The 14807-nt window shown below is 50.0% G+C and overlaps 1 protein-coding gene across 3 annotated transcripts in view; it reads left to right on the forward strand.

The window, feature by feature from the left end:
• Positions 1-13594: 13594 nt before the first annotated feature.
• The window catches only part of Gab2 (GRB2 associated binding protein 2), a 127984-nt gene continuing 126771 nt past the window's right edge, over positions 13595-14807 (forward strand). Inside the window, exon 1 of one of the 3 annotated variants that reach the window (XM_050154400.1) lies at positions 13595-13848. In XM_050154400.1, the coding sequence (XP_050010357.1) occupies positions 13771-13848 (78 nt within the window). In that variant the 5' untranslated portion in view covers positions 13595-13770. The remainder of the gene's footprint in view (positions 13849-14807) is intronic. The other 2 variants (XM_050154398.1, XM_050154399.1) reach the window with 2 other exon arrangements.

The following is a 14807-nucleotide window of genomic DNA, read 5'->3' on the forward strand; positions in this document are numbered from 1 at the left end:
TAAAAGACACCTTTGGCCTCTAATTTCCCTGCTCTACAGAGGGAAAGGGGAATTAAAATTGAAGAAGGAAAAAAAAATATGATTGAGCTTAAATGCATTCTAGTGGAGGAACTGAAAATGGGACAAAGGACACTAGGTCAAGCACTATATTTTAGCTACACCTCAGTGAACCTCAGAATGGATAATGGATACAGGGTCACAGTACGCAGCCCAGGCTAGCTTCAAGCCTGTAGGTCCTCTTCCTTCACCCTCCCACGAGCTGAGATTACAGGGCTGGACCACTAGGCTTTACTTCACCTTTGGTTCCTTCCTTCCCGACAGGGTCTTATGTAGCCCAGGCTGGCCTGGTACTCCTAATCCTCCTACCTCCCTGCCTAAGTGCTAGGATTAGAGGTTTGTGTGGTACTGGGAATCAGATCCAGGCTTCCTTTCATGCTAGCCAAGCACTCAGGCAATGGATGTCCATCTCTAGCCAGCCTCAACTTTCTTTGCTTCTTTCTTTCTTTTTTTTTTTTTATTTATTTTCAAGACAGGGTTTCTCCGTGGCTTTTGGTTCCTGTCCTGGAACTAGCTCTTGTAGACCAGGCTGGCCTCGAACTCACAGAGATCCGCCTGCCTCTGCCTCCTGAGTGCTGGGATTAAAGGCGTGCGCCACCACCGCCCAGCCCCACTAACTGCTTTTTTGGATTATCCTAAAATGTACCCAGAAAGATGGAAGAGCCTGGTTGGGAACTACCTATGCTCTCCCAGACGGACAGATGGATAGCCGTTGGTTACTTGAAGAGTAGCCCTCTGATAATGGAAACCTAGCAAAGTGCTATTTTGTTTCATTTATTTGGTTGTATTACACTCAGCAAGTTATTTCATCTCTGAGTTTATAAGCCACCTACAAAATAAGAGTAAAGCTCCCATCCTTTACTCGGGAGAGCTGTGATTATATGGCAGGGCTTCATAAGTAGAAAGCACTACCCAAATGGAAGGTCCCTAACAGAAATTCTTTCAAAATTAAAAATAAAAGCATGCCTATATTAACTAATATGTATATGTATTTCATATATATATTATATTTTATTCATTTCAAATGAAGTTTTATACCTAGTAAGGTTATGAGAAAACAGGTTGAAAATTTCGAACAGTTCAGTTTTGATCCATGGTAAATGCTGTGTACATAAAAGGGAGAATCAGTTGTGTCAGGGCTGTGGTGCTGTGTGACTTTTCCTTTAAAGTCTGCCTACATGCTCAGCTACGTTCCATGGACTTTTATCGACCGCTCCCCATGCCACACCCAGTAATGCGCTCCCCGTTGACCCTCCTGTCGGGGGCTCTTGTTTCTACTGATGTGAGCGTAGCTGGGATCTGAGAGCCCATCATGGTCTTGTGCTGTAGCAGTCAAGAGTTTAACTCTGCGCTGAGAAACGTCCAGAGGGGGTTTGATCCTTGATGTGTGGAATAAGGGACGCTTAATTATACAAATGTCCGGCTCAGCGAACACCATAGTGGGCTTGTCCCCTGTTCTTTATTGTTGCTGTTGTTTGAGACGTGTTCTTCCCATGTTGTGCAGGACGTGGAGCAACCGGCCTCGGCCTCTCGCTTTCTGGGATCAGAGGTATATGCAACCTTGCCTGTTTGTCCCCTGGACTTTTCTGTATGAAATATGGGGAAACAGACCTGCAAAAACGGTACCCCTGGGAACCCTTGCACCACAGCCTGCCGTAGCTCACAGCACATTGCTCTTCCTCCAGCACGGCTCCATATTTCCTCCCGTGTTTCCCTCCCCCTCTGGTCCCTTACACTGCGGTATATCAGTGTCTATGTCCTCCCCTCCCCCACTCTGCTCCCTTACACTGTGGAATATCAGTGTCCAGGTCCTCCCCTCCCCCACTCTGCTCCCTTACACTGTGGAATATCAGTGTCCAGGTCCTCCCCTCCCCCACTCTGCTCCCTTACACTGTGGAATATCAGTGTCCAGGTCCTCCCCTCCCCCACTCTGCTCCCTTACACTGTGGTATATCAGTGTCCAGGTCCTCCCCTCCCCCTCTGCTCCCTTACACTGTGGTATATCAGTGTCCAGGTCCTCCCCTCCCCCACTCTGGTCCCTTACACTGTGGTATATCAGTGTCCAGGTGCCTTCCCTTCCCTTTCCACTCCAGCACCCTAGATGGCTCAGTTTTATCGAAAATGGCTTCTGTCATCTTTCTAGGTAGTAACAAGTGCCAGTTAGTGTTTTAAAAACTCAGAATAGGCTGTTTGTTAATTAATGACCACATAGACAGCAAAACAGAAAACCCCGTAGGATCACAAGCAGGAATCTAAAGTAACATTGGGTCTGAGAGTGTTGCTCAGTGGGCAGAGTACTGGCCCAGCGTACTTGACCCTGGGGGGGGGTTGCTCAGTGGGCAGAGTACTGGCCCAGCGTACTTGACCCTGGGGGGAGGAGGGAGTATTGCTCAGTGGGCAGAGTACTGGCCCAGCGTACTTGACTCTGGATTGGTTGCCAGCACTGCACAGACCTGGTATAGTGGAACATTCCTATAATCACAGCATTTCAGAGGTAGATATGGAAGAATCTATAGCTGCATAGGTGTTCACATCTAGCCTGGACTACATGAAGCTCTCTTACTTTAAAAGCAAACAAACAGACTGTTGTTAAAAAGCAATGGGCCAAATCTAGTGGTCTGCGCTTGAAATCCCAGCACTCAGGAGGCTGAGGCAAGAGAATAGCTCGTTTGAGGGTGACCTGAGAGTCACAGTGAGCTGCTCTCTCAAAACAGGCAAGAATCTGAAGGTTCACCTAATAGTCTGTCCTCAGGATCTGTGTTTCTTGCGGTGATTTCTACATCTCTCCTGGAATTGCTTCTTGAACTACGGTGACTTGGCAGGTGACCTCTCAAGAAGGGATCTGTCCTGCTTCGCCGTCCTGTCCTCAGGGCCTGACCATGTACCATGCATGTGGCATTCCGCTAAAAATTTCAGCTGAAAAAATTTCAGAGTCAGACTCAGAGGGATAGGGCTGAAGTTCTGAAATTTTTCAGCTTCTGATTTTCTCCAAGCTTTCGCTCATTCTAGACAAGCTTCTTGCCTTCAGTTTGAAGCAATAACTACTTAAATCATCTCTAACTCAGCAGATGTCTATTGGCTTCTCTGCCTGTCCACGTTGAGGGCCTGAAAGAAGCTGAAATGTAGGTTGGTGTGTCTTCAGTTCCCGCAGACTTAGTAATTCCTGGTTTCACCCAAACAAGCCTTGTGTTGTTCATCGTCCAGGTACTGCTGCAGAGGTCTGCCCACCTCTTTGTTTCCCCAGAAGGATCTGGAAGTTCTCAGAAACTCGTCTTTGTTCATCTTGTTGTTCTGCTGCCACACCTGAGGTGACAGTTTCTCAGCAAATCCTTTCCCATAACCATTCCTAAATAGTGTGTATTTGGATTGAGCATAATATTTTATATTTGAAAGAAGTACGTGCTTTTCTAAGTGTTTTAGAGGTTTAGATGATAACTAGATACACACTGAAAAATGAATTGCTTTTAATTACATTTTCCAGGCCTGAGGTGGTGCATTCTTATAATCCCAATATTCAGAAGCCTGAGCCAGGAGGATTAACCACAAGTTTGAAGACAGCCTATATAGCAAGACTCTGGAGGGAGCAGAGCGGTGTGTGTGTGTGTGTGTGTGTGTGTGTGTGTGTGTGTGTGTGTGTGTGTGTGTGTGACAGAGCAGGGCAGGGGGAGGGAGCAGGAATGGGGAGTGGGGATGTAGCTCAGTTGCAGAGCGGCAGGAATGGGGATGTGGCTCAGTTGTAGAGCGGCTGCTCTTGTTTGAGCCTCCAGGACCCCATAAAACCAGACAAGGTGACACGTGTCTATAATCCCAATCCCAGAAGCACTCAGAAGGTAGAGGCAGGCTACAGAAGACCCTATCTCAAAAAAAAAAAAAAAAACGTGGACTTTTGTTTGTTTTAAGAATATCTATTTCGTAACAACCTATCCTTCAAGCCTGGATGTAGCTCCATAAGTTCCTAGCATGCTCAAGGTTCCATGTTCAAACTCCAGCATTGAAAAAGAAATAAAAAGACAACATTTTAAGTCGGCCATGGTGTTGGTAATGCACAGGATTGCCATGATCTCAAGGCTAGCCTGGGCTATATAGTAACAACTCAGCAAGAGGAAAACATCTCAAGGCTAGCCTGGGCTATATAGTAACAACCCAGCAAGAAGAAAACATCTCAAGGCTAGCCTGGGCTATATAGTAACAACGCAGCAAGAGGAAAACATCAGCTAGCCTAGGCTATATAGTAACAACCCAGCAAGAGGAACACATCAAGACTATGTCTCTAAACACATCAAAATCCTCTTCCTTTGCCACACCCCACCCTCTCCTGTTAGCCAATGGGTTCCTAGCAAGCACTCTTGAAACCTTTGCTGAACAGACACCTGACCCAGAATGGCCCTATCTCATTTTCTCTTGAGAAATACATTTGGGAACACAAAGGAGCATGGATCAATTCTTCAAACCAGAAACACAAATTTTGGAGCTGCCAGGCGAAGTACCTCAAGAGTCAGAAACAACAGTGTTCAGAGACACACACAGATCAAACCTGTCTGGCCAGTTCTTGCTGTGTCGCTAGCTCAATTTACTCTCCTTTCTTGGGCCATCAACTTGTTCCATTAGATATAATTTACTTTTTTATAAAATTTGAGACAGGCTCTCAGTATCAGTATGTGGTTCTGGCTGGCCCAGGAATTATTGTATAGACCAGATTGGCCTTGAATTCACAGAGAGCCACCTGCTACCACCTCTCCTGTGCTGAGATTAAAGAGCCACCGTACCTGGCTCTTTTTTTGTTTTTATTCTTTATGTCTTTTACGTCATGCCTCCCGATCCCACCCATCTCCCTCCCACCCCAAAATAAAAATTAGAGAAAAAGAGGGAAAAAGCAAAGTGTCACGGAAGCTACAAAGTAAGTCACGTAGTAAACTCCCTTATCCATACATGTTTACATGCGGGCGTTTATCAGAAACAGTCATCGATCGCCTGCACCATCAGTGCTGGGCCTTCCCTGGAACTCTTTCTGGACAAACCATTGCTGCCCTGTATCCACAGGACTTACACACAGGCACACAAACACACACATGCACATAGACATACACACCATGCCCCAGCACGGTGAAAAATTAAGATGCAGTAACAGGCTAAGTGACTTCTTCACTTTTTAGGATTCTTAATATCTTAAGTCACACACACACACAAGAACAGAACATGTATGTGAGGCCGACTTAGGGAGGAGGTGGACAAACTATGCACTGGATTAAAGAGGTCTAAGGACCAGCGTGGTGTGCAGCCTCCCGGAGCCTCTCTCTTTAAAGATTCTGCCTTCGGGAACTATATAATAAGTTCCCTTTGTCATAGGCCTTACTGGTATTGAGCCAGTCTAAGCTAAAATGGAAGAGACTTGAACAAGTGTGTGCGCTCTGACCAGCCCCTGATACGCCATTTACCTCGTCATGAGCAAGGATGAACAGATGTACGAAAACAGGAGGAAGACCACAATCTGCAGAAACAGTGTCGAATGTCGTGGGCTTTGTAAGCACATTTATTGTCATCAGACAGTGTCTTGACACGTTGCCTTGACCTGGAACTCACAGAAATCCACCTGCCTCTGCCTACTGGGTGCTAGGGTTAAAGACGTGCCGCCACGCCCGGTCATCACACACTTTCAACCCTGGTAGGTTTCAGAGCAAGACACCTCAAACATCTTTTAAAACGTGTGTGAGAAACAGAAATTGTTAACTGCTATGTTCATTGATTGGATCAAAGAAATTGCAGAGGAGAATTTTGAGGTTTTCCCCCCCAGAACATTATGAAAATATTAAATTACAGTTGCTGCCAACCTGATTCTCACCACTCTAGGAAAATAAAGCAAACGAATGTCCAGCTCTCCTAAGATGCGCTGGACCCTGGAAGTGCCTCCCTGTCCTCTGACTTCAGCTGCTTTCCTGTTTTAGTCAGTTGTGTTTAATGTGCTTTGTAACTTCTCATCCCAGGGGAGCTGTCATTTAGAAGGGGGCTGAGCCGGAAGCTGTTTTCATTCTGGCTTTTGTCTCAGCCACTAAATGTAATGCCACATGATTGTGGACCCAACAGTAATCCAGTTTTAAGAAAAAAAAAAAGTCTTCAGGGTTACTACATCACCAAAATTAACCCTGATTGCATCAAATTATGTTGAAACAGACCACAGATGTTTACCCTGTTGCAGCAACTGCTCGAGGGCGCGCGCTCATCCAGAAGGTACATCTGGGTGTCAGGAAGATGGGTTTGGGTTTATTTTTGTTCCACAATACAAATGTGTGAGGGAAAACACCCTGCCCTCCCTCCAGCGCGTGGTGGGAGCTGCAACCCTGGTGATTGTCCAGCAGTTAGAAATCATCTCCATTCCCAAAGAGAAAGGACAATTTTCTGTAAGGGGAAAAGTAGCATCAGAAGGAAAGTCAAATCTGTTGTGTGTGCTCCTGTCCACTCCAGAACTGACTAGAGAAAGGTGGGTTCTCTTAGGCCGTGTGTGGTGGGGCGCTAGAGCTGGCTCGTGCCAGGTGGTGAGAATGGGCTGCTCAGTCGTAAGGTTTCTTATAGGTCGGTTGTTAAATAAGATTTAAATTGTCATAAATGGAATATAAGCATTGGAGAATGTGTGGACAGGTTGGAACCCTGCTCATACATTGCAGGTAGGTGTGGCTGCTACAGAAAAGAATCCAGCAAATGCTTAAGTAGATGAGCAGGGCGCTGGCTGGAGAGAGTTCAGATGAGAGCACTTGCTTTCCTTACAAGCATTGAGGTCGGCTTCCCGGCACCCACGTGGTGGCTCACAAAAGCCTGCAACTCCAGTTCCAGGGGTCCGACACCATCTTCTGAGCTCTGTAGGCTCTTGTGAACATGTTTTCATTCAAGAAAACAGTCGCAGCTGGGCAGTGGTGGCGCACGCCTTTAATCTCAGCACTCAGGAGGCAGAGGCAGGCGGATCTCTGTGAGTTCGAGGCCAGTCTGGTCTACAAGACCTAGTGCCAGGACAGGCTCCAAAGCTACACAGAGAAACCTTGTCTCGAAGAGGGGGAGGGAAGCAGTCATACATATAAAATAAGAAAATAAATAATTTTTTAAAAGTTAAAAAGACAAGCTCCTCCTGGGCTACTGCTGTGGTTTGGATTACAAGTGTCCCTTACAGGCTCTGGTTCTGAATGCTTATTCCCCTGCCGCCTGCTGACCTGCTGATGGTGGCATTTGGAAGGCTGAGGAACCTTTAAGAGGTGGGGCTTAACTTACAAAAGCAGGTCACCAGGGCCAGGGTTTTGAAGGTGAAGGGGCATTTCTCTGAAGGTGCATTATCAGTCGTGTGGTTACAATGTTGCACAGTGACTGATACAGCTGCTTAGTGAGACCCCATCTTAAAAAACAGAAAAGTGGATCAGAGACTCTTGTGTTTGCGAAAAAGCTTGACCTGCAAGCCAGGTGTGGTGCATCCCTTCAATCTCAGCAGTTGCAGGCAGATCTCTCAGGAATTCGAGACTTTAATACATAGCACCACACCATTCAGGGCTGCATAGTAAGACCCCTGTAATGGTGGAGCTGGAAAGTACTGCACCTTCTCCAAGCTGCAAGAGTGTGGGGGACTTGCAGCACTTTCTCAAGGCTGCCCTCCCTCCAGCTCTTGCAGTCCACGGAGGTCGGCCCACGCATCTCCCTGTGCTTGTGGATGCTTGTGGACTGGTTTGGTGATCCGTTGGGTACCAGGGTTCCTTCTAATGGCTTTATGAAATGAACTGATGAGGATATCCTACAAGAATTTGTATGTAGAATTTTCACGAACCCAACTTCAGCGCCCTCAAAACATCCAGCTCTGTGTCCTGCAACAGACCGGTGACTCCAGCCAGCAAGCCGGGTAACACCATGATGGACAGGCTTGCCGTAAGTTGCACCCTTAGAACTAAGCATTTGCAGCCACCGCAGGAGTGCAAATCCTATATATGACATCACCTCATTTGGTCTTATATCCTAACCTGTGCCTTAATCTGGATATGTGGGGCTGGTAACCCTGCAGGAACAGGGAGTAGGAGGGTTGCGAGGGCAGACCCTCAGAAGGAAGTGCACTGTGTCGAACTTCTTCTTCTGTAGCTCCTAGATGATGTATTTGGATGCACCCATCTCGGCTCACCTGATGGCTGCCACCATCATGGAAAAGAGACTGTCTTAAAAAAGGAGAGGGGGGGGGGCTGGAGAGATTGCTCAGTAAGTAAGAGTACTTACTGCTTTTTCAGACCCTCATAGTGGCTCAAAACCATCTATTACTCTGGTTCCAGGGGATCCACTACCCTCTTCTCTGTGGGCAGCAGGCACATGTGGTTAACATATATACATGCAGGCAAAACACACACACAGTCAACAGCTCCTCACAAGGTTTGGGCCAGTCATCTTAGGGACCTGGGAAGAAATACCTGAGGCCTTTGGATCCCCCACAAAAACAAAGATCAGCTCTCCAAGCTGCAGACCCACATAGTATGCTGTGCCACTTGGGTTGCAGGGGCAAGTGGCCAGAGGTGGGCGGAGAACCATGGTCCAGGCAAGCCTAGATTTCTGCACAGGTTAGGCCTCCAACCCATGGCAACCTTTCTCCCTTGGCTTCTTGAGTGCTGGGATCACAAGAATCATAAACCGTCATGCCTGCCAGAAGAATTTCTGCTCGAGCTCGATGAAATCACTTTGAATCAGGACGCGATTTCTCCTGCTTTTCTAGTGTTGTCTGGGGACAGAAGCTTAGTTCTAGACCTGCAAGACTGTGATCAGGAAAGCCGGAGTCAGGACAACCAGAAAGTTTCAGCACGTTGTTCCAGAGAGGAAGATACCCGGCTTCCACCCTAGTGGCTGGATTTGGAAACTAAAGGTTAACGGATTTAGCGCTGGAGCCTGTGGGTAGAAATCAAAAGGTCAGAGGAACCATGGATGTTGAAATTCCCCAAAGTTCTAGCTGTTTGCTAGGCAAGCTCTCAGCCCGAAACTACACTCCCAGCTCTATAGCCGTCTTCGGGGAGGCAACTACAGGATCCCCCGGATCTGCTCGGCCTGTCCAGCTGGGCCAGTGGCTGTGGTAGGACGATCCTTCTCTGGTATTCCGGGTGTTCAAGTAATCCACAGTCCTACTCGTCATCCTTTTAAGGGCGAACTCTTTGATCTCACAACAAATATTGTCTATCTGACCTAAAAACAATTAAGATTTACTCCCGCCCTCAAGGAACTCACAGACTGGCTAAGTATTTGCAATAAAGAAAGAGGTCAGCTCCAGGAGAACGGGTCTTGGCACGTGTTCAAGGTCTAGTGAGCTTCTTCTCTGTGGAGCAGGTTAGGCGCCATTCATTGGTGACTGCGCTCAGTATTTCCTGGAGAACGTGACCACTGGGTTTGCAGCAGGATCTGCGTAACAGACATTGCTTTGACCACCAAGGCCAGAGAAAGAGTAGCTAAAGAAACACCGACGTGTCTCCCTCCAGCTGTTGGACTACTAAAAAACTGAAGAGCACACTCACACGTGTGCACACACACAGACACACACAACCTTCTCCAGAGTTTGCACGCTGGAGGAAGAAAAAGGCTGCAACCCTGTGCTAGCCAGAGGAGGGACTTGCCTCCTAGGAAGAGATCCCGTACCGTTCAGACGATGTGGGGGAGCAGCTTCCAGGAGAGACTGGCACTAGGGCCATGATGGGTCCGTGACAGAGAGGACCACAGTTTGACCAGAGTTGCTTAGTTATGTGTGTCTCTTGTCCTCTATTTCAATCTAAGCCAGTTCTCCCCACAGCACGAACTTGGGGTTGGGGCACGGGTCAGTGATACTTCTAATTTCTCAATATGGCCACGGTGGGTAAATTTCCTTTCTCAGCTTTTCACTATTAAATGTCTCTTTATTGGCGTACAAGGACCGGTTTAGCTACAGGTATTGGCTGCAGCTGGCCGAGGTTGCCAGGGAGTAGATTTTCAACTAATGACTAGTTACTTTGTCACCTCCACCACTGTTTGGCTGCCACGTCTTGGAAAGCTAAGCTGTCACAGAACGTGTAGCACTGGTCCATTCTTTCGTTTTGAAATGGGCACACTATGTAGCCCTGGCTGCCCTGAAACTCACTGTGTAGACCAGGCTGGCCTCGAACTCACAGAGATCCACCTGCCTCTGCCTCTCAGAGTGCTTGGATTAAAGGCCTGTGCCACCATGCCTGGTTGGTTCTGGTTATTGATCAAGGTGGATCAGGAAAACTGGACTAGCTTGAACATTTCAAAGAAGTTATCAAACAACTCATCAACAGAGAGGAAGTCCAATTCCGGCTTAGTCACACCCCGAGTCCACCATCCTCAGCTTTGGGTAAGTAAGAGGGTAATTTAATGAGGGTAATAAAATTGGTTCAAAGCACCCAGGAGCACACAATATCCCCCAGAGGTAAGTGTCCTGAAAGTCACCAGCTGAGATAGCTCATCCGGTCACAGCAGCGCTCCACTTTGAAATTAACCTGTCATTTAAATTGAAGGGGAGAAAAGGCAGACGGTCTAGGGCACAATCGTCCAACCCGACTAGCAGGCCAGTCACTGACGTCAAGGCCAAAGAGAAGGGCATTAATCACTCCGGCCTGGTGTGCCGCTGTGGGCAGCTCTCTCCAGCTCTCCCAACCCATTCCTGGGATCCTTCCACCAGCCATGCACCTGCTCTTGGCCACAAACCCTCAACTTGGAGACAGGCACGAATTCAGGCTGCCACCAATAACATTCAAAGCCACACTTCGCCCTTTAGAGCCCAGGCTCTGTGGAGGAGAGAGGAAACAAGGCATGGGTAGTGTCTGGATTTCCCTCTCCCGGCCCCCAAAGAGTGCATGTCTTTAATCTCTACAGGGTAACCCCCCCCTAAAATGGTCATTTCCTGGGAACTTAATGAGAATATAGGATTAATGTCCCAAAGAACTCTTGGGGCTGGCTATTAATTCCGCTTAGGAAATACCAGTGATCTTTAATCAAAATTGCCTAAATTACAAACTAGTCAAGCATGTCCCTAGACGGGTTAGGGGGCGGCTGCCACTCCAGTTATTTCCGATAGATGGCGCCCACCTTCATATAAATAAATCACATAATTTGTTTTCCATTTTTTTTCCCAGGGAGATGGGGGGCAGGGGACAGAACAGAGAACGAAGAGGACTTAGAAAAGGTCCAGACAGGAACGTTTTATCCGATGTCTGTTCCACGCCTCTGTGACTGGACACAGAGCCGGGGACCCCCCCACCACCACCACCACACACACACACACCGTCCTGCTTGCTGTGTGCAGCTCCTCCTGGGCAGTCAGAGATAAGAAAGGGAAGGTCAAAGTCAGGGCAGGAAAGCCAGAGCACTAAGCAGGGCCCCTTGCTCTAAGCTTTGGGGAAGAAGGATCAGGGTGCTTAGAAGACTTCCCAAAACCCATACTCTGCAACTGTTGCCTTTCAAGACCCTTCCTGTCTCTGGTCGCCAAACACCAGACTTCTGCTTGTTTCCATGTGGGTCTTTGTTAAACAAAAGCAACCCAAACTAGCCGCTGAAGGGTCTCCCAGCCCGTGTCTTGAATCCTGTAATTCTCAGATTCTAGGAGTGTATTCCTACACTCCTAGGAAAGGATAGGGCATATTTCTGCTTGACGTTCATCACAAACCCCAGGGACAGGCAATCCTCACAGATTTTCTCAGGCTGCAATCCTGAAGACTTGGCACCATGACTCAGAAGTGAATGGAGTCAGGGCTGCTTTATTTTGACTGGGAGTCACTGCCTCCGGATTGATTTGGCAGACTAAGTATTTTGATATTTATGTCTCACAAAGAGTTTAAGGTCCTGGGAGTCAGAAGTTGAACATGACCATAATTCTACTGGTGGCTTAAGAATCCCTAATTTAAAACGTCAAGGACGATATGGTCTTAGATAGAGCCTAAGTGTTCTGGTTTCACATTTTATCCGGCAGCACACTGGCTACTTCAAGGTCAGTGAAAAATGAGGGCAAGGGGAGGGGTCTTTTCACCTCCCAGGGTACCTAGAAAAGCTAAGCGCGTAGTAGGGATGGGTTTTCACAAACTGAAATGGTTGAAGATTCTCCAATCCAATCAAAATCTACTAAAGAATGTCCAGCTGTCTAAAACAGCTCGCTCAGCTGCACTGAAGCAGAGAAATGAACAAAGTATCTGGAAACTAAAAGTCAGGCGAAGGCATTGTGAGAGTCTGCTCCTCCAACTCACCTGTCAACAGTCCAAGTCCCCATTGATAATGCAGGTTACTAAGCAACTTCCCAGAGAAGCTAGAGGAGAGCCACCTCTTAATACCCTTTGTAAGGGTGCTTGGTGAGTTAAAAAGGAACTCTTAGCAGAGTTCTGGTTTGGGCGCCCTTTTCCCTCCGCCTTCCCCCTGGAGCACTGGCTGAGGTGCCTGCTTCCTTGTACTTAGTCTTAGCCTTCCCAACACAAAGCAGTGAGGAGGTCCTTACAGTCACATTTATACTCGAGAGATCTCGTTGCCTAAGTGGGTGAGTGGAAACCCTGCAAGTTTTTTTTTTCTTTTATCGCAGCTTCTTATTCTCCTACACCGCCCTGCTCTTCAACTCATTATGACGTCCATTGACTAATTTTTGCTTCCCCCTTTCTGCAACTCTTACCGTTTCCTTTTACTGGGTTCAGTTTTTCCAGAGGCAATATGGGAGAGAGCCAGCTGGACTTTGTTTCCTAGCAATAAGGTCCCGTCCCATCACCCCCCTCCCCCTCCCCCACGTGTGATCTGCAGGCTTTACAGCAATCCACCACTCAGAAAAAAACAGGTGAGACGACCCCCTCCTCGCCTCCCAACACACCTGGGTTAGAAAGGACTGTATTGTCTCAGCTGCGGGACTTCAGGCTATCAGTGAAATGGGTATAATTACTGCCTGCTGGATTGGTAGGTTCCTGGAGACCATCACTGTGAACAATGAATGCAAAAGCCCCCAGCACACAGTAGGTCTGCCTCCTTCCCTGGTCTAGAGCTGGGAGAGTTAATTGTCGGGGAAGCAGGACACTCATCTCAGCCAGCATCGGACTTACTGAAACCTGAAACTGTGGGAATGGACAGGAAACCGGAGCAGTCCTTGGAACTCTTTCCCACAGGACCCTAGGGGGTGGGGACTGAGGGTGGGGGCTAGGCTCGATGTTCCATCTCGGGTGGGCAGCTCTATCCGTCCCTCGCCCTAGCTCCACCAACAGCACCAGGCAGCTGCTCTTCAGCACCCCGCCTGCAGCTCTAGGCTTGGGAGAAAAAAAACAAAACAAAACAAAAAAAAAGCCCAGCCAAGATCCTGAGGACGCACCGGCTGGCGACAGCTCTCCTGGCCTCAAGGCCTGCAGGCCTGTAGGGTCCGAAGCCTAGGGAGTTGGCCTCTGCGCCGGCTGACCTCGGGGACCCTGCGGGACTGTGGGCGTGGCGAGCGGCCGCCTGCCGAGGCGCCCTGGTGGGGCTGGCCTTGTCTGTGTGTGCGCGCGCGGTGGGGTGGAGGGGGGGGATCGAGCGCGCGCGCGGTGGGAGGGGGGGGTGGATCGAGCACGCGCAGGCAGCCGGGCCCGCGCTCAGCGCCGCCTCGTCCTCGCCCGGGGCTGCCCGGCCCCTCCCCTCCCCCGCGAGCTGCGCACCGGCAGCCGGCTGACCCAGCAGCCCGCGCCCTTGTCCGCGCGCGAGCCGGCGGCGGGCTCCACTCGGCCGGCGACCATGAGCAGCGGCGGCGACGACGTGGTGTGCACCGGCTGGCTGAGGAAATCGCCTCCCGAAAAGAAGTTGAGGCGCTATGTGAGTGAGGCGAGCGGGCGCGGCTGGGCGAGCGGGTGGACGGGCGGACGGGGGGCGTCCGCGGCCCCGGAGGTGGGGGCGCCGAGCCAGGTCGGGGCCCCGTGGCCTCGGAGGGCAGGAGCGGCGGGGCGCGAGTGGGGCGCCGTCGTACACCTGTCCCAGGTGCGCCGCCGAGGGGCGGGGCGCAGGTCGGGGCTGCGGCTCGGCGGCAGCCGCTGCTCGTCGCCCGCCAACCCCGGGAACTCCGCGCCGGGACGAAGTTTGGAGCGATCGTTCTGGGCGACCCGGAGAGTTGACGCCCGCCCGGGGCCGAGGGGGCCAAGCCGCCCCGAGAGGGAGGGTAGGCTCCCGGGCCCACAAAGGGCGAGGCACCGCGCCCCTCTCTCGGTCCCTTTCTCGGCCCGCCCCTCCCCGGTGGCTGCCGGCTTCCTCCCAGCCCGCGGCCGCTGCATCACCGGCAGCGTCAGCGGCATGTGCAGCGCTCGTCTTAAGTGACTCATTTGTTTGTCCCCCTTCTTTCTCATTATTCCGTACGTCTCTCACAGCCCCCACCCCACCCCAGCCCCCCTTGCCCCCCGCGCGCGGTCGTCCGCCCTATGGGGGTGACACTGCAATTTGGTCCGGTATAACTGGCCGGAGTTTTGTGTCGTGCAGCCCATGGTGTCTGGGGTCTGGCGAGATCATGGTTCTGAATTGCTAGGTGGTGCTAACTGACAGTGTTTACTGAAATTGCTGGGACAAGCTGTCCCTCTAGGTGAGAAAGAAGCTGACATCTGGGGGGGGGGGGTGCACCCGCTCCTTGCTTAGGCGAGGTCAGAGAACGAAGTGGTGCCAGGATCTGAGAGTGGGGTAGTCCTGGGAGTTCAGAAACGGAAAGTCCGTTAAAGGAGTGCAGGTTCTCCCATCTTCTCCCTCTTCGCTTGCCAAGAAACGTCCTTGCTACGCTGGCTGGGAGTGCT

This window comes from Alexandromys fortis, unplaced genomic scaffold, assembly GCF_014885135.2.
Source record: "Alexandromys fortis isolate MF-2015 unplaced genomic scaffold, M_Fortis_MF-2015_v1.1 scaffold_77, whole genome shotgun sequence".
NCBI lineage: Eukaryota > Metazoa > Chordata > Mammalia > Rodentia > Cricetidae > Alexandromys > Alexandromys fortis.